This window comes from Candoia aspera, chromosome 2 (assembly GCF_035149785.1).
Source record: "Candoia aspera isolate rCanAsp1 chromosome 2, rCanAsp1.hap2, whole genome shotgun sequence".
Taxonomy (NCBI): domain Eukaryota; kingdom Metazoa; phylum Chordata; class Lepidosauria; order Squamata; family Boidae; genus Candoia; species Candoia aspera.
In genome coordinates, this window is record NC_086154.1 from 75,402,390 (window position 1) to 75,426,148 (window position 23,759).

A 23,759-nucleotide genomic window follows, 5' to 3' on the forward strand; every position below is an offset into this window, starting at 1 on the left:
GTTCCACCACCTCCACCCCTACACACTCCAGGCATTTACATACCTCTTAATAGAGCAAAAATGTCAATTGTAGTCTCTTCTTTTGGGATCCAGTCATCAGCTCCTTTCCACTCAATGACACTAACTGTCACTGTGTTGAAATAGCTGTATGGGAGAATGTCTGTTTTTATGGTAATTTACAGACAAAGAAGGGTTCTAACTGAAATGGCACTTCTTTAAATAATGCTAATTGTTCTCTTTTTGATATCTACAGGGACCTCCAGGACCAAAAGGAGATAAGGTGAATCAGTTGAAAAGTGCCTTGACATTGTTAGGAGAGGTGCTAATTCTTCTAGTCTTACGCTGATCATCTTGTGGCCTTTGTTCTATATTGACCTCATTGAGATGACACTACAAGCCATAATTTGATAGGATTATAGTTTGGTAGGGAATGAGTAGTAAGTTGGTGTGTATTGCTCTGATGTCTACCACAGACGCTTCATTAGCAGATGTAGCTAGCATACCATGTATTGTACTGTATATCCAAGAGAACAAACTGAGAAAGAAGCCAAGAACAAACAGAGCCATCTTTGAATTGCTAGCTGTACCCACTGGCAAGAACAATTGGAACAGCATGCTTCTATAACCCTTTTTTTATTGCTAAGGGGAGAATTCTGGTGAACTATTAATTGTCATTCTACCTTGCATTGCATTGCTGCCTGTTTGCTGATTCATGCATAAGACTTCTGCAGCAAAATAGGAGCCCTAAATCATTATTGTGATTGGCTACTTTCTAAATCAGTAAGATATACTCTGTCCCCGATATTGTTATCCTTCCTATACAGGTCTTCTGTATATGCTTGCCACCTTTTCTTGATCTCTTCTTCTTCTGTTAGGTCCTTGCCATCTTTGTTTTTGATCATACCCATTTTGGCCTGGAATTTACCTCCGATGTTTCTAATTTTCTGGAAGAGGTCTCTTGTCCTTCCTATTCTATTGTCTTCTTCCACTTCCGCGCATTGCTTGTTTAAAAATAATTCCTTATCTCTTCTGGCTAACCTCTGGAATTTTCCATTTAATCGGGCATATCTCCCCCTATCACTGTTGCCTTTTGCTTTCCTTCTTTCTTGGGCTACTTCTAGTATCTCAGCAGACAGCCATTTTGCCTTCTTGGTTTTCTCTTTCTTTGGGATGTATTTTGTTGCCGCCTCCTGAACAATGTTGCAAACTTCTGTCCAGAGTTCTTCTGGGACCCTATCTACTAAGTCCAGTCCCTTAAATCTATTCTTCACCTCCATTGCATATTCCTTAGGAATATTAGTGAGCTCCTATCTAGCTGATCTGTGGGTCTTCCCTAATCTCTTGAGTCTGATCCTAAATTGTGCAGTAAGAAGTTTGTGATCTGAACTACAGTCAGCTCCAGGTCTTGTTTTTACCGACTGTATAGATGTCCGCCACCTTTGGCTGCAAAGGATGTAGTCAATCTGATTTTGGTGTTGTCCATCTGGTGAAGTCCATGTATAAAGCCGAAGACCTGTATAGGAAGGATAACAATATCGGGGATAGCTTTGACGGTGTGGTCAGTGAGCTAGAGCCAGACATCCTGAAGAGTGAGGTTGAATGGGCCTTAAGAAGCATTGCTAATAACAAGGCAGCAGGAGACGACGGCATCCCAGCTGAACTGTTCAAAATCTTGCAAGATGATGCTGTCAAGGTAATGCATGCTATATGCCAGCAAATTTGGAAAACACAAGAATGGCCATCAGATTGGAAAAAATCAACGTATATCCCCATACCAAAAAAGGGAAACACTAAAGAATGTTCAAGCTATCGAACAGTGGCACTCATTTCACATGCCAGTAAGGTAATGCTCAAGATCCTGCAAGGTAGACTTCAGCAATTCATGGAGTGAGAATTGCCAGATGTACAGGCTGGGTTTAGAAAAGGCAGAGGAACTAGAGACCAAATTGCCAATATCCGCTGGATAATGGAAAAAGCCAGGGAGTTTCAGAAAAACATCTATTTCTGTTTTATTGACTATTCTAAAGCCTTTGACTGTGTGGACCATAACAGATTGTGGCAAGTTCTTAGTGGTATGGGGATACCAAGTCATCTTGTATGCCTCCTCAAGAATCTGTATAACGACCAAGTAGCAACAGTAAGAACAGACCACAGAACAATGGACTGGTTTAAGATTGGGAAAGGAGTACGGCAGGGCTGTATACTCTCACCCTACCTATTCAACTTGTATGCAGAACACATCGTGCAACAAGCTGGGCTTGAGGAATCCAAGGCTGGAGTTAAAATCACTGGAAGAAACATTAACGATCTCAGATATGCAGATGATACCACTTTGATGGCTGAAAGCAAAGAGGAACTGAGGAGCCTTATGATGAAGGTGAAAGAAGAAAGTGCAAAAGCTGGCTTGCAGCTAAACCTCAAAAAAACCAAGATTATGGCAACCAGCTTGATTGATAACTGGCAAATAGAGGGAGAAAATGTAGAAGCAGTGAAAGACTTTGTATTTCTAGGTGCGAAGATTACTGCAGGTGCTGACTGCAGTCAGGAAATCAGAAGACACTTAATCCTTGGGAGAAGAGCAATGACAAATCTCGATAAAATAGTTAAGAGCAGAGACATCACACTGACAACAAAGGTCCGCATAGTTAAAGGAATGGTGTTCCCTGTAGTAACATATGGCTGCGAGAGCTGGACCATAAGGAAGGCTGAGCGAAGGAAGATCGATGCTTTGGAACTGTGGTGTTGGAGGAAAATTCCGAGAGTGCCTTGGACTGCCAGAAGATCAAACCAGTCCATCCTCCAGGAAATAAAGCCAGACTGCTTACTTGAGGGAACGATATTAAAGGCCAAACTGAAATACTTTGGCCACATAATGAGAAGATAGGACACCCTGGAGGAGATGCTGATGCTAGGGAAAGTGGAAGGCAAAAGGAAGAGGGGCCGACCAAGGGCAAGATGGATGGATGATATTCTAGAGGTGACGGACTCGTCCCTGGGGGAGCTGGGGGTGTTGACGACCGACAGGAAGCTCTGGCGTGGGCTGGTCCATGAAGTCACGAAGAGTCGGAAGCAACTAAACGAATAAACAACAAACAAGATATACTCCTTTTTTTTCCATTTGAATATGTCTGCAGCCATTAATTTTGGCACATTTTGCCTCCAAGAATTGCACAAATACTTTGTCCATACCTGTCCCGATAATACATTCATCCGTGGGGGTGGTTGGTGGCTTAAAGACATTCTCTCCACCTTTTAGTTTCCCTCTTTTATCTCCTATTTTTGTACTTTTCTATTTTTATAATGGGTTTATAACTTTTATTTGTAAGCCGCCCAAAATCACTTTTATAGTGTGATGGGTGGTGTATAAATTTAATAAATAAATTAAAATTAAATTAAAAATTCTATAGGTCCTTCAGTTCCACTGATACACTGTTTTTACTTGCTATAGGAGCCCTAAATAGCACATTAAACCTAACTATTGAGGCTTTTACAATACGAAGGACTTCCAAGACGTGAAATAATGTTGGCTAATGTCAAACATTAATTTCTGAAACTTCTAATTTCCTATATTTGGCCACTGTTCCTATTTGTAAGGAAGAAGTGATTTGGCCAAAAGCCACACTGAGCAGCAGGTTATAGTAACTTTTCTGTTTTGTAGGGTGAACAAGGAGACATTGGCCCAAGGGTAAGTATGACTAGTAATTATGAACATATTTGAAATGTACATGAGGGTTTGACTGAAATGAGCATAGAAAGATCAAAATATCTGAATGTAAATACCGGGATAAAGGGGTGAAAAAAATAGAGCTGTATAATTTATCCTTACCTTTCTTTCCCCCAAAGCTCAAATTTTAAGGAAACTTTTCGAAACAAAACAAGTTTTATTCCAGGCTGCATTTCTGTACTTACATACGTGGAGTAAATCCTTTTGATGTCTGTGGAACTTCTGCATAAACATGAGCTATTAACTCTTTAATTCCCTTTCCCAGTAGAAAGCGAGTTTTAAGTCCGTAGAACTGCATCTGATCATATTCTTTCCAGACTATCCTTGTATGGATCTCTCTCTCTGGTCATTATCTGTGGCCTCTCTTGCTTGCCCTCAGTGCTATTGCACAGCACCAGACTGGACATGTTCATTTGTTTCTTTTCAAGGCTTTCTGTTGATGTACATTGTGGCTTGTGTAATAAGGTAATGATAACTCAGATAGAAGATAGGGCCTTAAACAAAAACACTCTCAAGGCCAATAGAAAGCCCTAACTATTTTTCAAATACTCTAAACTTTGTAGTTTAAACTTTGTACTGTACACTTTGTAGTTGAGTGATACAATTTCAGAATAATAATATTATTTATAATTTATTCAGTTAACACCCCACAGGTGAAAGCAGGGTATCCTCTAGATATGAATGGATGAAGGATGGTTAAAGTAGCACAGCAGCATGGTATGGTGACAGTGATGGAGTCCAGGTTCAAGTGGACACTTACAAAAAAGGATGATGATGATGATGATGATGATGATGATGATGATGATGATGATTTACACTTATAGACCACCAGACAACTAAGAAGTCTTGGTGGTATACAGATAAGATACATAAGAAACAATAAACAATAGCAATATATACAATAGCAAAAAGTATACAGATACTAATGAAAAACATAGAATACTGTTAAGTTAATCAAACCAAAGCGTAACTAAACCACAATTGGGTCAAGCTCCAAATGCCCTCCAGAAGAGCTCTGTTTTGAGCATCTTCCAGAAGGCAGTCAGAGTGGGACCAAATAGATATCCCCTGGGAGGTTGTCCCAAAGAACCAGTGCAGTTATTGAAAATTGAGCTTGGGGCCCCTCATCTCCTTAAAGGGGGGCACTCCTAATAGTTTTTCTCAGAGATTTTGAACTGGCTGGGACAATTCCAATAAGAGAATGTTAATCCTGCAAATAAAGTAAAACTTCATGCAGGCAGTTCCAGGTAAAATTATTCAGAACATAGAATTAAATACTTTCAGTGAGGAATGGTAAACTGACATTCTGTGGATTGCAGGAGACATTACAGCTGAAAAGACAGCTGGATACTGGATCCGGACTGCCAAAAATTCTCTCCGGACCAAGGAGAGATTACCTATATGTACTCCGGACAGCTGTTTTTTTTTGTGAGTAAATGGCAGAAACTGATGTTTTTGTGGTCTCTTGTGATCAGTTGGGAGTCACGGGACTCCATTGTGCTCTGAGCTGTTAATGTAGCCTTTTATGGACTTAAAGTTCAACCAAACCTCACCTTTTTAATCGCTTTGGAGTTTATTTTTTTTTATTGTTAAAGATTGAAAAACCTTCAGAGCCACAAGTCTGATATTAGCTGGGTGATTTTCTCTTCAATCCATTTAGAAAGAAAGATGTTTAAAGTTTTGTAAGAACTTTCTATTTTGCAATATACAGCAAAAGAGTGATTTTAGTGCTGATTTCAGAAAGTTTTTAAATGAATTAATGGTTCAGATGGATTTGAACTAAAGAAAGACCTTGAAGTTAATTAAAAGGATCCTCTCTCCTGGGAAAAGTTCTTGTTTCTATATTTTGAGCTGATAACAAGACTTTGAAGGTTGGACACTAGAGGGTTCCAGATGGCTACTCTAAAGGAAATCTTTGGCATTTGGGTCCAAGAGGTTTTTGAGCTATTTAACTCTATAATGGAATCAAAAGGTATTATTGAAGAGGAACAAGCCCCTTTGAATAAAACTGAAATGGACTTTAAAGTGGATTTAAGAATTACAGCTCACAAGAAAGAGATTGGATTTACAAATGGAATTGGATGATGACTTAAAAATTAAAGATATACAAATAATAAATCAAAAAGAGCAATGTGGATTATCTTCTTATATTGGAATATAAGGGATCTACTGGGGTTACTACACTGGAACTACAAAAGGACTTCGATAAAGATGACAAGAATTTTGAGAGAAGAGACAGTATGAGAAAGCAGATATTGGAATTTTATTTGTGGGACTTAAAGATCATTGAGAGAAAGAAATAAAAATACAAAACTGGTTTATTTGACCATGGTTAAAATAATGGGTTGTTATTTCTGATGATGTCTAATGGTTTTTTTGACTGAGGTTGGATGATGATAGTCATTTTTGGTGATGTTTAATAAAGTGTATTAGATTTTTAAAAAATTACACATACAGACATATATATGTATGTATTTCTGGGAGAGAGTGGAGGACAGGAAGGCCTGGCATGCTATGGTCCATGGGGTCACGAAGTGTCGGACACGACTTAATGACTGAACAACAACAACAACAAATTTCTGTATTAGTTTGTTGTATTAGTTTTACTTGTTTAATATAATCCTCAATATAATTATTGGGAAAAAAAGAACATAGCAATTAAATAATATCCTCTGAATTTCATTTATTCCATTTAAAGAAACTTTGTCCATTTACAGCTGAAGGACAGTATTGGTTGCTGAGTTTACAACACTAAATTCTTAAACACAAACTTCATAGTGCTAAGCCACAGCAGCCAGCAACCTCTCAATTCCCCACATGCTTACAATTTAGAAGACCAAATGTATGGATGGCATTTCTTCTTCATCTATCAGAGACCCAGGCCCTTAACTTTAAAAATTAAATGTCTGTGTTGTACTAGATTAAACATATATTCTATTTCCCATCGAGCAAAATCAACTCATTTCCCTTCTTCTCTCCAAATCTGTTGTCCAGAGCACTTTCCCCACCACATTTCTGTTAAAAGTAAAGTCTCTTTTCTTGTTTTTTCCCCTCTCAAATTTTCTGTTAAATTTGCTAGATATTGCATTCGTTGGTCTAAAATCTGGAAGGTTCCTGGATTTCTCAGAAGGAACTAAACTCTATTTAACTGTTTTTAACAATTAACTGATTGGATTCAATTTTTTTTCTCTTTTGTAATGTAAAATGTTACTGCATGAAAAACACTGTGAGCTTTCCAAGGTCTGTGTACAATCCTCTCGATTTGGTAGAAGCTAGAATATATTACCTCAGTCATATCAGAAGAAGAGGACAGCTTTCTTTAGTTGATGCTTTGACTCCATTGCATTTCTACATTATAATGGGAAGGGCCTGATCTTTATTTTTAAAGAATTTAACTCTTTTTATATCAATTCAGAAACAATTCACTTGGGAAATCTTGCATTAGTGTATCAGTACAAGTACAGGAGACAATGCGTATTTGGAAATAGAGTGACCAAAAAACGGTATTTAGCAGTGGTGCTTGATCTCTTTCTCAAAGGATTGTTGTCACCATGCATTTAACATAAGCCATCAAATGGAAATTACTCAGAAAGGGTCTTTACGTTTTAAAGGAAGGAAAGAAAACATTGCAAGCCATTCCCAGATGTTATCAATTATGCATAAAAGCAGTCTGCATTTAGCAATGTTCATGTTACGAAATGTACTTCTGCCCCAGTTTCTCAAATGTGTTGCATCTTTGGGGAAAACTGAGACCTGGTCTCTCAGCAGGACAGTTCACTAATCAGATTGTAGTTCTATCAGTATGTAATCATCCTGTTTCTCCCACAGATGCAATCAAAAACCCAGTCAGATTCTTCTGAAATTTTAGGACATTTCTTTACTTCTTTGGCCCCTAAGTCCTCCTGTTCTCTCTTCCATTCCCAGAGACATTTTTCTGTGGCAGCATCTGGCCTAAATTACTTTTATTTCCTTAAATTGTACAGGTTTATTTTGTTCTGGCCTCAACAGCAAACTTTATTTCCTGGCTTAAAGGAAGGGTGCATTATTTCATACTACATGCTGCATAGTACATACATTTACAGCTGTTAATATCTCCCATTTTTCAGAGGAAGCAGTCATTTAATTAATCATTATGATCAAAGCCTACATTAATTGGCCAGATGTTTGGTACCCTATTGGGCCCACTGTTGTGTTTGACCAGACAATTGTTGTGGAATATATTATGCCATAATGTTTTCGGCATTTTAGTTGCATGCTTTCCCAATCCTATATTCCTAGAACTTTCCCACTTTTAATTGCAAACTGAAATAATTTTTGTTATCAGGTTCACTATAGAAGTACTGGTACTGTATAGATAAATTATTAGGAGGAGAGTAGTGTTATATTTTAACCAAGAAAGAAGAAGAAAATAAAATAATTACATCAGACTTTTGGTCCATCTAATTAATCTTGACCAAATACATTTTTCTGAAAACCCACAGCACCCCATGTTTATCTCCTAGTAAATAGGCCTTGAGAGGAATTTTGCCTTGAAAGATAATATTCAGAGTCTTTTGCTGAAATTGAATAAATAATTTTATGAAACTGAATTTTGATTGACACATTTAGCATTATGTGGTTATCTGGGAGGAGTTCACGCCCGTTGAACCTGAGGAAGTGGACAGGGTTCTCATAGCTGTTAGTTCGGCCACTTCTGTGCTAGATCCGTGTCCCTCCTGGCTGGTCAAGGCTGCCTGGGAGAGGACACATGATTGGGTCTGGGTGTTGGTTAATTCCTCTTTGAGGGAAGGGGTGGTCCCATTGGCTCTTAAGGAGGCAGTGGTGCACCCCCTCCTCAAGGGGCCATTGCTCAACCCAACTAATTTGGACAGTTTTTGTCCAATCTCCAACCTCCCCTTTTTAGGGAAAGTGGTTGAGAAAGTGGTTGCCCGGCAGCTTCAAAGGGCTCTGGATGAAGCAGATTATCTGGACCCCTTTCAGTCAGGATTCAGGCCGAGATATGAGACTGAGATGGCATTGATCACACTTGACCTCTGGCAGAAGCGGGATGGAGGCAGTGCTTCCATCCTTGCTCTTCTTGACCTCGATACCATCAATTATGGTATCCTTCTGGACCTGCTTTGGGAGTTGAGGGTAGGTGGCATGGTGTTGCGCTGGTTCTCCTCCTTCTTCCAGGGTTGGTTCCAGTCAGTGTTGATAGGAGGGAAGAGGTCCAATCCATGGCCTGTACTGAGTGGGGTGTCACAGGGCTCATTTCTCTCACCCCTCTTGTTTAACATGTACATGAGGCCGCTGGGTGAGGTGATCCAACAGTTTGGGGTGAGGTATCATCAGTATGCTGATGATACCCAGCTTTATATCTCCACCCCAAGCTGTTTGAGTGATGCCATGGATGTCCTATCTCAGTGTCTGGAGGCTGTAGGGGCCTGGATGGGGCGCAATGGGCTCTGGCTCAACCCAAGCAAGACTGAGTGGCTTTGGGTGTTTAGGCCTCCCAGTATCAAGGTTTTTTCATCTTTGGTCCTGGATGGGGTGGCACTGCCCCAGACAGACCCAGTGCACAATCTAGGGGTCCCCTTGGACTCACAGCTCCTACTGGAAGAGCAGGTAGCAGCTGTGGCTAAGATGGCCTTTGCACATCTTCAGGCTGTGCACCAGTTGCACCCATTCCTGGACTGGGAGGCTCTATTCACTGTCACTCATGCCCTCATGAGCTCTCGTCTGGATTACTGCAATGCGCTTTACATGGGGCTGCCCTTGAAGAGCATTTGGAAGCTTCAGCTGGTACAGAATGCAGCTGCCTGGGTTGTAAATAGTGTCAGCTATTCGACACACATAACACCACTGCTTCACAAGCTGCATTGGTTGCCGGTGTGTTTCTGGGTGCAATTCAAGGTGCTGGTTGTCACCTTTAAAGCCCTTCATGGATTGGGACCAGGTTACCTATGGGACTGTCTTCTCCTAGTTGTTTCTGCCTGTCCAACTGATTGCTTCTCTCAGCCCTGGAGTGCTGTCAGGATTATGGAGTTGAAGTCAAACACATCTGCAAAGCACTAAGTTCAGAAATCATTCTCCATACTAGAGCATATGTTGACCCGCACTGTCTTAGTATTGCTCAAAAAAAGAATCAAATCAAATAGGATATGAAGTTTGTACTGCTATCTTGCTATATTAGTCCTCTCTTTTGTTACAGTGGATAAAATAGGATGTGACAAGATCCTCTCTGTAGTAAATCATTCAACCTCAGTAGTTAAAATCATTATTATTTGTTTTCCAACTGAGTTGTAGATTGCTGGCTGAGCCTGAACACAACAAGAGTGGGGGCAAAGTGCTGTTTACTAAGTATCTATAGATCAGTATAAATAAAATGTAGCTTTGGTTGCTTGATTTTGCTACTCTTGTGCCCAAACTAACATATAAGACTGGAATATTTACTTCCGTTTCAGCTAAGGTTTGAATCATATCTACAGTACGTTCAGTCCAAGAAACCTAATTGAAACAGAATTCTGATAATCATAATCTAAACAATATGGAATCTGTGTTTGGGATGCTGTAATTTGTAAAATATGGTTTCAGCCAAAGCCCATGGAAATAACTGGCAGAGAAAAAAATTATTCCATCTTTACATCAAAACTGCATAGCAGTGCTTTTACTGTCAGATTCTTTGCTTCTTATCAACATTCTTCATTCAAATTGTGTTAAGATGTTACGTTATTTGAATGTGTTGCTATATCATATGGAGTTAAGTGGAATTTATTCCCAGGTGGGTGTAGGATTGTATCCAAGATGATTAGGTATTTTTTTCATCATGTTTATTTTTCTTTTTATTTTATGAAGAATTTTCCAGAAATGTTTATACAGAAGTCAGTTCATATATAGCAATGAATGTATATAAATTATTTCCTTTCCAATGTGTTAAATAAATGAAATGTGGAATAGGTTCACTTGGCAGTTAGACCTATCCTTATCTATAGGGGCAGACTGGCAAATCAGCCATGCTCATCTGTTTCTATATTTAAATCATTTGTAAGTGGTGTAGTGGTTAAGGCACCTGACTAGAAACTGGGAGACCGTGAGTTCTAGTCCCACCTTAGGCATAAAGCCAGCTAGGTGACTTTGGGCTAGTCACTCCCGCTCAACCATAAGAAGAAGGCAATGACAAACCACTTCCAGAAGTCTTGCCCAGAAAACTGCAGGGACTAGTCCAGGCAGTCACCAGGAGTCAATACTGACTCAAAGGCACCAAAAAAAAAAAAAAAAACCACCACCCAAAACCCCAGAAGCTTACACTTTATTTTAGAACTTTATGTAAATGAGCTTTATTGTGGTTGAGAGGTTGGCTTGAAGCTCCTTCAGTGGTGTTACACTTTATCTCGGATCTCAAATACCAATGTCATGTACCAGAGTTCTAGACAAACTTACTCAAAAGGAAGTTCCACTGTGTTGAGTAAAGCTTACTTCCCAGAAAGACATCTTGGGTTCATGTCAAATTGAGGAACATTCGCACTAGGCCAAAATTATAAAATCAGATTTTTGTAAACATCACTTCAGCTTTTTATAGATTAAACAATTCTGTAAATTGTTTTGTTTTGGGTTTTTTTTTGTAATTTTGTAGATATCATTTTGGAATATACAGTATGAAGTTGCCTCATTCTGAATCAACTTACTGGACTAACTACAGTACATGCACTTATTATTTACACTACCTGGCAGTAACAATCTATGATTTCATCTGGGCTCTTTCCCCAGTCCACATAGAGTTGCTTTTCCTTTAGTTCTAGTTTTTCTACATGTATGTGTATGTACATACACACATCACACATAAACATATACATACATACATACATACATACATACATAGATTTTGAGACTAGGTTTTTCACTGGCATTTACTTTAAATACCTATGTGGGTACTTTCACAAAACCTGGAAAGTTAACGTTAGATACAAACATTGTCCAGACACCATAGTCCAAGATACCACAGTGACTTGATAACAAAAGGTTGATGCTAGATTACATATCCCTAGCAGTTAAGCTATTCTACCAGTTTAGACAGATTGTTCCTCACTGAAGGTACATCAGTTCTTCAGGAACAAATGTTATCAGAGTATGATTGCTGTAATAAAAATGTATGTTATCCCTTAAAAAAGTGGCTGTAAAACATCTTAAATTATGACCTATGGAGACAAGAGATGAACAAAATTTCTTTGTTTTGCTTTTTAAATCTAAAGTTTTAGTTTTGTTGAATGAGTGCATCATCAGGATGCAAATCTGTGTGAACAAGCCCTTAGCTCGGGAGCAGTAGGAGACTGCATGTGGTCCTCGAGTCACAAGTTGTTCCCCTGTAAACTAATAGAATACAGTTTATTCTGCTGCCACCTATCAGTGTCTTGGTTCTGAAAGCAATTAATGCTGTTTCTGGTTATATCAATGGTTTGCTCCATATTGGAGTTCTTCTTGTATAAAATGCTGAATGAACCTTTACCATTTTCTCTATCTTCTTTGTCTTGATTCTTTCTCTTTGCTGACATACATTGACTAGATGGCTTTTCCTCGCCTCAGTCATGGATTTCTCTCTGACCAGCATATTTTTAGCCGACGTATCCTTAAGGTAGAATCGTTTTTAATCTTCTGGCTTGCTGTGTTTTCTTGTAAGGTTGTTGGCTTTTTTTATTTAAGATCTTCTCTTTTACTATTTTATTCTTCTGTTCTTTCACAATCTGACAGTACCTCTTACTATTTTATGTTGTAAACTAAATTGAATAGACTTGAGTGCTGTGGCAATTAGAATCAGAATTGTTTTTCACTGTAAAAGTACCAAACTAATATTTTAAAAAATCAGTCACTTTTTAACCATTATAACCATTTCAATTATCATCCAGTTACTTGTCAACCTAACATTCTGCCTCATCATGTTGACAGAATACAGGGTTTACCTCCATGAAAATAGATTTAACACTTCTTCTCCACTGCTTAGAGAAAGCCATGGTGAATGTATGTCATGACCACTCAGATTTCCTATAGATTGAAATGTGGAATCTACTGTGGCTTTGAAAGAATTGCAAATGTTAGTAAGAAAGTAAGCAATCTGCCAAGCATCTTATACAAAGAATATGTTGTGTGCACAGGAAAATATCTCGGCTTCTATGACTTTCAAATTTAAAGAACATAGAACTAATTTTCAGAAACAGCAGATAAGTTAATACACTGTACCACTTGCACTCTGCAACGTTACATCCTAACCCAGGACTGGTTTTTACTCCATCCTGTGAGTATTAGGCCACAGTGCTCACTCTTAAGTGTCCGCACACCCAGTCTACAAGAACCCCTACTATCATCAACTCATACATTAAAGAGATCTAAAGGTATTTTTATAATCCAATTCTCTTGCTTATAGTTCAAGACTGTTACATAAACCGAATCTGTTTACCTTTCTTGTCCCCTTCATTCTATTTGTGATCTGTGATGCTGGCATCATCTGAGCTTCACCAATTATTCATACAAATCTAAGAAAAACATTACAATGACATGCTCCAGTCCCTGAGATCTATCTAGGTTCATAGCTGTGTTCTTGCATGTACTGCATGTCATGTACAGTGAGAATATTGACACAATCTCTGCACAAAGAACCACAAGCCAATAATATGTCCATGCTTTTATTACGCTGTGTTTATCCAAGAATTGAAAGCTTGGCAAATTTGCAAAGAAGCCATGCTTTTTGATTTATTGGACGATATATCCTGTTTCCAGGATTATGGCCTTGTTACAACTGCCAGTTTTAATGAACGATAAGAGTGGGATATACATGAAATAATAACTTTCAATTCCAGTATAATAGAGCTGGATCTAAAAAGTTTGATCTTATACTGTTACTCAGTAGAAAACCTTTCCTAATTAGAACTTTGAAAAGATGTTGAATGTCTTTCATGATTACATTTCTGAGTTAGAGCAGGATGGGATTAAATTAACTCTGACACTAGGACATCCTGCTCAGATATTAATTTTCTTGGGTGGTTTCAAAGATGGCTCCATATGTTGTGGCAGGCTGATTTGTTATTTTTCCACAGTAGATTATAATCCAGGTTATAGTAATGATAGCTGACACCCATGTTCACTCAAATAGATCTTAGTTTTAATTCTTGCTTAGGCCAGAACTTACTGGAACAAGCTATTTGTCAGCTTCCTAATTTGTGAAATAATACTATTCTGCATAAGTGCAATTACAATAATTTTGCAATATGAACATTAAACAAATAAAATGTAGAACTCATTTTCAAAGGTGAAGAGATTTCTTTCTGCTTTGTTGCAAACTGATTATGAAACTATCTTAAACTCAAAAGCAGTTTGCTATTTAAGAACTATCATTTTATATTTGAAGAAGGAAAGTAAAAAAAAAAGAGCTAGTAAACCTACATGCACCATGAGCATAGTATGTGATGTATGCTGATATTTTCATCTGTGTGTATTCTTGCTGTGATCTCCAATTTAAAGGCAATGTTTTATTTGTTCTACAAATATTGCATTTTTGTAAATATTTCAGTGAATCACTAGATATTCCACCCCCCCAGAAAAAGAACCATATTATAGTTTGCTTAAAAGTATACAGTACAGCAATTAAAGATAAACAACCCTACATTGGTTGGTTACCTCAGTGTCTTAACACCTAGACAAGAGACTGCCTGGGAAACCTTTGTATGTAATATGAAGCCACGGAGGGCAAGCAGGAAATGAATATACTAAATATGCATCTAGATTTTCCATGGTAACTGTTCATGTTCAAATGAGCTAGGATGCATTAGTGGATTAGTGTTTTTAGAGATTTTTTATACTTGCTTCATGGTAAAATAAGAAAATATAGCATAACTGTTTGCCTTAAAACCATAACTGGGCCCATAGCTTTGCTGATGTTTTCTACAAATCTAGTGGCAAGATACTAAAAAAAATAGAATCCATTCTGAAGTTATTTACCGATTTCCTCACTAAATTTCCCTGATCTATGGTCCCAAAGATATCAGAACCCAGCATTTGCAGACAGAAAGAACAAGGTACACAGTTTCCATCCCTGTATAGCATACTTACATGTGAATTGGACATTAGCGAATAAAACATTATGGCCATCAATATTTGTTGCCAAATACGTGCAAAAGAAATCTTTAAAATCTCCTTAAGAATGAAGTGTTTTAGGTTCAATAAGCTATCATACAGTGCTACAGAAAGTTTGATTAATTTGCAGCCTAAAGTTTTGTTGCAGAACTTAAAAACATAACTAAGTCCCAGACTTTGTCTCCTGTGGTGTTTTTCATCTTCCTGCATAGTATTTGCTGATACAATCCATTTATTAGGAAGGTGTTCCCCCGCCCCCACCCTGCTCCCTGCATTATAATGCTTTGTCTAAACTTCTTATAGGGAGATCAAGGTAAAGATGGTGCTGCTGGCCCACCAGGTCCTCCAGGACAGCCGGGTGCAAGAGGGCCCCCTGGAGACACAGGAAAAGATGGCCCAAAGGGACCAGAAGGTCTTCCTGTAAGGCACGATTAATAGCAAAGCTAACTAACATGCATGTTTTGGGGGAAATTCTCCTCATGATGCATGTAAGCTAAAAGATCCTTAAACTAGATACCCAGCTTGATCTTAAATGTCTGATGAAGTTAGTGGAAGGAGAATTATACGATGTTCTAACAGGAAGTAACAGAGGAAGAGGCAGTATCTTGAAACCCTTGACTGAACGTGCCATCAGTATTGTTTCATTCAATATTGTTTTATTTTATTCACAGCTCAATAGTTTGTCAATAGTATACCAAGCTTCAAGGTTTGACAACATTTGATTTTCCTTGCCAGAACAGCAATTACCAGAACAATGTGACGGTTTTCAGTGTGATTATTCTGTTTAGCAACTGGCAGCTCTATTAGAAAAAACTATCCTCAGAATAGTTTCTATTATTATTCATTAGCCATTCTTAATCTTTTCTTTAATAACTAATTGTTGACACCCTGTCCTTGAATTTGAAGAATGACAGAGTTTTATTTACCAAGAAGCAATAAATGAGATGAAATCTATTTCTGTGCTCAGTATAAGTCTAATTATTCCATTCACATTGATGTGTGATATATCCACATGTCACTTGAGTGAGCTGGTAAGGCCATGATTCCTAAATCAACGGAATAAAAAGTTTTTTCTCGAGAAAGAAAATACCGTGTGGTTAAAATAGTATTTTTTAAAAATCCCCACATTTCTCTCCTTCACTGTTGTGCTGATAGGAAGGTTTTTTGAAAACAGATTTTCAAGTGAAATGTATTGTTGGCCTAATTTGAAAAATGTATATTTATGTTTCTTTAGGGTGAGAAAGGAGAAGCTGGTATCATGGTTCGTATGCAATGTTGTCTTTTAAAACTAACAACCAACCTGTAATACTTGTATCCCCGTTCGGTGTATCAGTTAATTAGATTCATATCTTTCACTCCTTGTCTAAGCAGTAAACAGAGGAGTTGTTCAGAGACATAGGAAATAGAACAATACTTCCCACTGGCCACGCTGCCCTGATGTTCTGAGTGATGTGCACATGCTGGGGGTGGGTGGGAATGTGACTCTCCTATACCATTTGGTGATCTTCCATGTGAGCAGTATGAGGGTGTGAAGCAGGAATATCCCATGTTTACATTTTGAATCCTCAGTTTTAACATTTGACACTGAAATATTGAAATATAAACTTTGCATGAAATCTGCCAGTCAATTAAAGGGGTCATTTCTGCAGTCTAAGGTTACTTCTTATTTATCATGGAACTTAAACATTTTGAAATAAATGCTTGAAATCTATTATCCATAAAATGTAATAACCCCAGGTTATTCAAGAGAAATTACATCAGTTGTTGGTGAAAGAATTGGATTTTAATACATTAGAAAAGATATATTTAAGATCAATTTGAAATAATATTTCATTGTTATTTTTAGTTTCTCATGCCTAGTTTTTACATCTCTCATATAAAATGCTTCATTTGCTTATTTTGAAGGGTGACCCTGGTATTCCAGGAAAAAAGGTAAGTTACTGGGTTTTTTTATTTTCCCTCAAAAGCTGCCTGCATTTAGATATCATGTACCAAATCATCCAAACAAGGCCAGCCCTAACATGTGGTAGGATGAAGTGGCTACCAGAGAAACAAATGCTGGGGAGATGTGGAGACCAGGAGTACAAGTTCCAGCATTTGATCTATATGCCTCTCCCACAGTTCCTACTCTCCTAAACTGGTAGCCCAGGACTGAGGCTTGCTTGATACTTGACTAAGCTGTTACTGACTGACCTAATTGCCCATCCCAGTGCATCATAGACAGTGCTCTTGAAAATGCTCCCTAATGAAGTGAGCAGACAGAGGACCAACCAGCTCAGACCTGTCTCTCTGTTGGGCATGTGCATGTCTTGCTCTGCTTATGCGACACACATTGTAGCGGCTGTATGTATAGGACTGAACATGCAGCAAATAGATGTCAGGAAGAGTAATGAATGAGCAGCAGCATGGTATTGAATAAGAGAGATGATGATGATGATGATGATGATGATTTGCATTACTGGAGAGTAATCTTTGTAGCATTGCCAGTCAATGTTGGGTGAGGCTAGATAGGCAATGGGCAGGGCCAGGACAAAAAGAGGGTGGGGCTGTCCACTCCCTTTCTCCCTAACACTCTTTCTTTTCCTCTCTTTCTCTCATTGTCCTCTTCCCTGGGTATAGGAGGCTGGGACGGATTGTTCTTGTTATAGATGTTAATCAATTACTTGCTGAGAGTTTTTGAAACAAGGTCAAGGGCCACATAAAATAAGAAAAAGGAAATAAATCGATTGCTGTAGAGTAGAAGGAAAGAGTTATGTGCCTGTTTCTTCTGAGCTGGCCTTCTGCCCTTGGATATTGACCCATTGGCAGGTTTTGGAATTAGATTGGGTTCCCACACCAGTTGTCTTCCGTTTGGAAGGGGGTGGGGGGAACAAAAAAATGACTTCAGAAGTTTGGGAACAAGGTTTTTGTTCATCTATTCCTCCCCTCCCCCCATTAACATTTTTGATATTTTTTCAAGTTTATATTTCTGAAATTTATTCTCTGTTGCTTTCAATGTCCTAATGGCTATTGGTCAAACCCAATAAAATGTAAATTATTACAGAAAAAATATAAAGGTACATGGGCTATGATTTGTACATTCTATACTCTGGCTTCTCTCCTTACAAATTTCTGCTTGTATCCTTTTTTAAATGATTTTTGAATGCTTAATATTTCTTCATCACTCATTAAACTAGATGCTTTTTAATTCTACTCATTTCTTTTTTGCCGATTTTTATTTATCAAGCATAAGTTGGCTTTAATACAATGCCCTATATGCTTATGTTAGTGGTTTAAGCCCTAAACTACACATTATAATAAAACATTTATACAAAGCAAAAACACCCAACTTTGTACACATAATGCCAATTATATTTCAGTCATGCCGTGTGAAAAGGATGGATCACATGATTTTTGCCATTCAGTTTATACACCAAATCAAAGCTTAATGATACCATGCTAAAATGTTCTCTCTTTGTACAATATAGAGCGATGTGTTGCCATTTAAAATGGTCCTATGAGAAGCAAATCTTTGTATATTATTTCTTCCAGTGGTGGTGGGTTAATAAAAATATACTATTAGTTTTTGCTGCATTAGCTAATAGTGATGTGCAAAATGTTTAAAGCCTGAACATTTCCAATTGGAAACACACCATTTCAGATGAAACTGTTGTTTCAAGGCCAAAACAAGATTTTGCATTTCAAACAAGCTATTTTAATCATGTTTAAGCTCAAAGGGATTTTGAATTTTAAACATTTCCACCCACCCTATCCTCCTCACTAGCCAGTGAAAGGTAATTTCTATATTTTGAGCCTTGGAGACGCATGCCATTCAAAATTGGCTCATTGGAGAAGCTAGGTGAGCTAGATTAACAAACAAACAAACAAACAGATTAATAATAACCAAAATGGGAAGGTGATTGATGCATACCAATCAGAACAATCATAAGATATGGCTACCAGATTTTATAAATATATTTAAGGATTAAATTTAAGTGGGTTCCACAAGTAAGATCCTCCTATACATTGCAGACACTCTTTTTAAAAGGTAAATATTTATTCCCACCTTTTAAGTTAAGTCCAGTTAATAATTGCCTTGTGATGGTGGCAGACATAAACACATCTACATTTCAGTGTCACCTATACATATTCTGTTTATCAGGGTGATGCTGGGATTCCAGGGGAACCAGGGATTCAAGGACCAAAGGTAAATCTCATTTCTATGTCTCACTCTTTCTGGCTGTTTGTACACTGGAGCATAGGAGTGTGTTTTAAAACCAAAAGCATTGTTGGGGTCTGGGAAGACAGGGCAAGTGAGCAAATGATGAAGTGTTTACCATGACATTGTGCTGCAACCTATGTCCCTCAAATACTTGCACGTGACATTATGATGCAAGTAAAAAAGAGTGGGGTATACCTTGTAATGTTGTAATGTACATTTCATCATTTTCACATTACTGTGGTTAGGGATGGATGGCTATAAAAACACGAATATCTATAGGACTGAAAAGCTGAGCCTTGCCACAGCCCTGTATTTTTCTAGTCAATTTCAATTTCATGAATGTCTTCAGATAGGTATGTAACATTTGATTCTGAATATACTGATTGAGAGTCAAGATAATTTACGTCTATATCAGGCAATTGGGACCGGCAACTCCGTCGCTAAGCACCACAGTCACTAAGTGGAAAATCACATGACCATGATGGCTTACCACCTCACTTCCCCTTCGGTCATTAAGCAAAACATCACATGACTGCAACTTACAATTTTACTTCCACATTTCTCCATTAACTCTCCTTGTTGCAAGCTGGTTGTGAAGGGCCCAAATGGTGATCACGTGACCACAGAACACAGTGACGGTCATAAATGCAAGGATTGGTCGCAAAGCTTTTTTTTTAATATACCATTGTAACTTCAATCACTAAACAAGCAGTTGGTGAGCAAGGGCTACCTGTATATCAATGAATCAAGAGCTGAAGATTTCTAGTTATTTGACTGGTGATATTGGGGCTTTATTAATAGTTAGACAAATGTAACAGTTTAAGTTTGAACTACATTTAGAATTCAAATTCTTCTTTAAGGATGCCCTGTTTGAATTTTCAAATAAAAAGATTATAACTATTTATAACACATAAAATCAGTTAATATTTTAATATTAAATATTGTTTCTCAAATAACGATTGATACCAGGTTCTTTTTAAATTCAGGGAGATCCAGGAAGTTCTGGGCCCCGAGGAGAGAATGGTATTGATGGGCTGCCAGGGGCAAAGGTGAGCATCTAATTAAACCGCATAATGTGATTTGTAAATGTCCTGGATTCAGCTGAGAGATTTTCTTTGCACCTCTTTTAGATACTGCAGGACAGGCAAGCAAACATTGGTCCAGGGAGGGACAGAGGCACGAATGGGCTTCTGGAGCCAAAGGAGAATAAGACTAGCATGTGCTCTGGTTAAAAACTAAGTTTTCCTTGGACTTCTTTCCACCACCCAGGAAGTATTAGCCCAAATGGGGAAAAGGCATTGCTTCAAGTGGCTTCCTTAGATTGAACTCTATAATTAGAGAACGTTTTTAAGTGGTAGCAGCTCACCTGTTGAATTCACTTTCTAAGAATTCAGCCATTTTCAACTGCTTATAAAATTAGAGTGTTTATCTGTTATAAAGTTCAGGTTCTTACTTTAGCCTATCCTTTGTACATTTTGTTGATTCCCTTGAATCCCTGTCCAATAAAAGATGGCATTAAACCACTTCAAATGAAAGAGGAAAACTTGCTCTGCTTAGAAACAGGGCTTTTTCTTACAACTCCTCTTTCCAAGGTGTTTAGAGCCTTGACCCAGTATTGGAGATAGGCATAAATGGGCCATTGGAGCTAAAAGTGTGGGGTGCCCAGGAGTAAAATTAGCCAGCCAGTGCTTGGAAACCTTTTTCCCATTCCTATCATCCTTCTTTCACATGTGTGGAGTGCGCAAGGCAGGTTGTACCCAGTGGGCTACAAGGGCACAGACAAGCTCTAGAGCCAAAAGTGAGGGAAGGGAAAGGCTACAGTAGTACAGCTGAATGCTGACTTGCTTGACAGCTGTTTTCCATTGCACCTTTTTCAAACGTTGCAGGGCGAACCAGGAAGCATTGGCTTAAAGGGAGAAAAAGGCATAGATGGGCTACCAGGGCCAAAGGTAAGGAGAGCATGGGAGAAGCATGGCATGGTTAGCACATGCCCTGATTTTGATTCTGGAAATAAAGAAAGGGAAGGCTACCACTGATACCATTCTCCTTTCTCAAGCACTCAGCTGGTAGGTACTTCATTAACTTTCTCTTGCTGAAAGAAGAGACTCGAGTTAGTACTTGTAAGTTGCATACTAAAACTGATTATGGCTTTCTTTGTGCTTGAAAGTGGAAGAAAGTGGTACTTCAGAATGCCCAAAGATACTGTCCTTTCAAATGTGGCAACTTTCCTAATTTGTAACATTGAGATTACTGTCATGTTGTCTTTTTGATGTTTGTCAGTTAAATTTCATAGTTCTTTGAAAAAGCCTGGCTTTCCAGTTATGTAGTGTGCATAATCTTACATATTCAGAGGATTCATTGTCCGCAGGAGGCTTGTGTGTCTTGTATCTGATCTGTCTGGTTTATTTTATAGCTAGATTAAGAGCCCCCCTTTTGGGAGAGATGGGCGCTAATAGAAATTTGAAAAATAAAAATAAAATAAAATAAATAAATAAATTATGTTGAAAGCTTTTTAAAACTGATGCTGCTGATGCTGCTAATATTGTGCTTGTCCAGATGCAAGTTATATTAATCTGCTTTTTCTCAAAACTAGGTGGGGGAAGTCACTTTCCAAATGTCACTGAATTAAATCTCTAACAGCTGAAGCCAACATGGGCAATTTATCTACCATTGCTCTAAATTAATCATTTTTATTGTTCTTCTTCATTTTTCAGGGTGAACCTGGTGAGAGGGGAGCAGATGGGCATATTGGGCCTAGGGTATGAATTTCCTGTTCTTTTTTAAAATACATAAACCACAGTTTATCATTTTCCAATAGTTTAAATGGGGCTGGGAGGGTCGTACAAGAGGGTAATTATCAAAATAACTGTACAAAAACTGAGCTTTCCTGTGTTTTATCTGTGCACTAACTCAACTAAAAGTTATAATTAATATAAATGTTCTGGAATAGAAAATGTTTTCCAAGAAATTCTTAAAATTTGGCATTTGTGTCGGACATATAAATGTAAAGGGCTAAGAGTATTGGCAGATTCCGTTTTGTATATTCAATTACTATCATTCATATTGTGATGCTTTCAAATAATTACAATACCAAAGTCATATCCACTGTTGTAGACTGATCAGAGCCTTACAGGAAGAGGAGATCAATAATTTTAAGAAAGTATTCCTTTCATCTGTAGCAGCTTTTTCCAACTTTACATTCTTGACCTGAGCTGCGTTTCCCACAATTCTTAGCCAACAAAGGAACTGCAATCCCAACTCATCTGAAAATTGCCAGGTTGGAGAAGACTCTCCTTTTATTTCCCATACTGTTCAAGTACTTACTAAATCCTTTAGGGAAGATTTAGGGACATTTGGGGGGGGAGATATCAATAAAGACCCCCTCTTTTCCTTCCATTTACAGATGCTTCTGGATTAAAGAACTTTCCATGAATGGAAAAGTGCAATTGGAAACAACTCTAGTAACTTTCTGATGGATTACATCCATGAGTTTAGCTTGTTTTGTACATTTGTGGATTAACTTTCAAAATAGAAACCTTCCAAGGTAGTTTATAACATAAGAAATGAAAGCTAATCAAAACAATGAAAGAACTTAATTAAATACTGAAAGCTTTAAAACAGAATCTAACACCTAGCATAAAATACAATAAAACTGACTGCAATCTTATCATGCTTGCCTGGAAGAAAAGCTGAACTACTTCGATTTTGGAATAAACATGCATAGAATTGTAGTGTTAGGCTGCAATCCTATAATTCTTTTCCTAGAAGAAAGTTCCATTTCATCTTAGATAGTTCAAAGTTCATATGGTGATAAAAAGCTTTGAACAACAACAAGGTTTTCACAAAATATCTTAAGAGGGACTTTAAAATTTTGTTATGGAAAAGAGTTCTACAGCTGTATCACCACTGTTGAAAAGGAGCTGGGCTTGATAATTAATTGTCTTAAATAATGGCAAACTGGAGATCAGGGCAGTCAACAGTTAGGCCCTTATTGGGACTGTAGCAGGGTAGGTGATATTTGACTCTTCCCTCCAGTGGATAATAATTTATTGAGGCATCCATAATATGTGAGTAGCAGAGTGCTATGACTGTTACCATAAAACTTGCAATAACCTTTTCTTTTCAGGGACCTCCAGGCCTGAAAGGAGAACAGGGCGATACGATAATAATTGACTATGATGGTAGAATCTTGGAAGCTCTCAAGGTAACATGCATACCATTTCCTGAACTAATGAATTCATCATGTAAATAAGGGTTAGGCAATCTGCAGGTCCCAGCACATAATTTGCAATATCCAGAGGCCCCAGCCTTGCCCCCCTCCCTGCTGAATGAATAGGTGCAACATTTTCAGATCTGTATTTTGTTTATTTTGAAGAGTTTAGGGGCAAAGCCTTAAGCTTGCAAGTTTAAGACACCCACAGCACCACTTTAAAAAAATATACTCCCTCCCCCCGCCAAAAAAACCAGAAAAAAGAATTGGAAAATATTTGTCCCATCCACTCTGGTGACTAGCCAGAATTGGTCAACCATTCCCAAGCTGGTGCTTTCCAGATATTCCAAGGTTGATAGTCACACTGGCTAAAATAAGTTAAAAGCCATAAGAGCTTGTGTTGTCAGGTGCATGTGTATTAGATCAGAAACCATATAATGTTGTATCCTGCTTCTCTCAGTGGCTGTCAAGACACCTACAGGAAAATTATAGTCAAAATATGAGGACAAGGTACACACTCT

At 38.1% G+C, this 23,759-nt stretch overlaps 1 protein-coding gene across 1 annotated transcript in view; it reads left to right on the forward strand.

The window, feature by feature from the left end:
- Positions 1-259: 259 nt before the first annotated feature.
- Positions 260-23,759, forward strand: part of LOC134489525 (collagen alpha-1(XXIII) chain-like) — a 51,863-nt gene continuing 28,363 nt past the window's right edge. Inside the window, exons 1-9 of the mRNA XM_063292261.1 lie at positions 260-280; positions 3,659-3,685; positions 16,062-16,088; positions 16,733-16,759; positions 18,969-19,013; positions 20,015-20,077; positions 20,915-20,977; positions 21,743-21,787; positions 23,155-23,232. Coding sequence (XP_063148331.1) covers positions 16,086-16,088; positions 16,733-16,759; positions 18,969-19,013; positions 20,015-20,077; positions 20,915-20,977; positions 21,743-21,787; positions 23,155-23,232 — 324 coding nt within the window. The 5' untranslated portion in view covers positions 260-280; positions 3,659-3,685; positions 16,062-16,085. The remainder of the gene's footprint in view (positions 281-3,658; positions 3,686-16,061; positions 16,089-16,732; positions 16,760-18,968; positions 19,014-20,014; positions 20,078-20,914; positions 20,978-21,742; positions 21,788-23,154; positions 23,233-23,759) is intronic.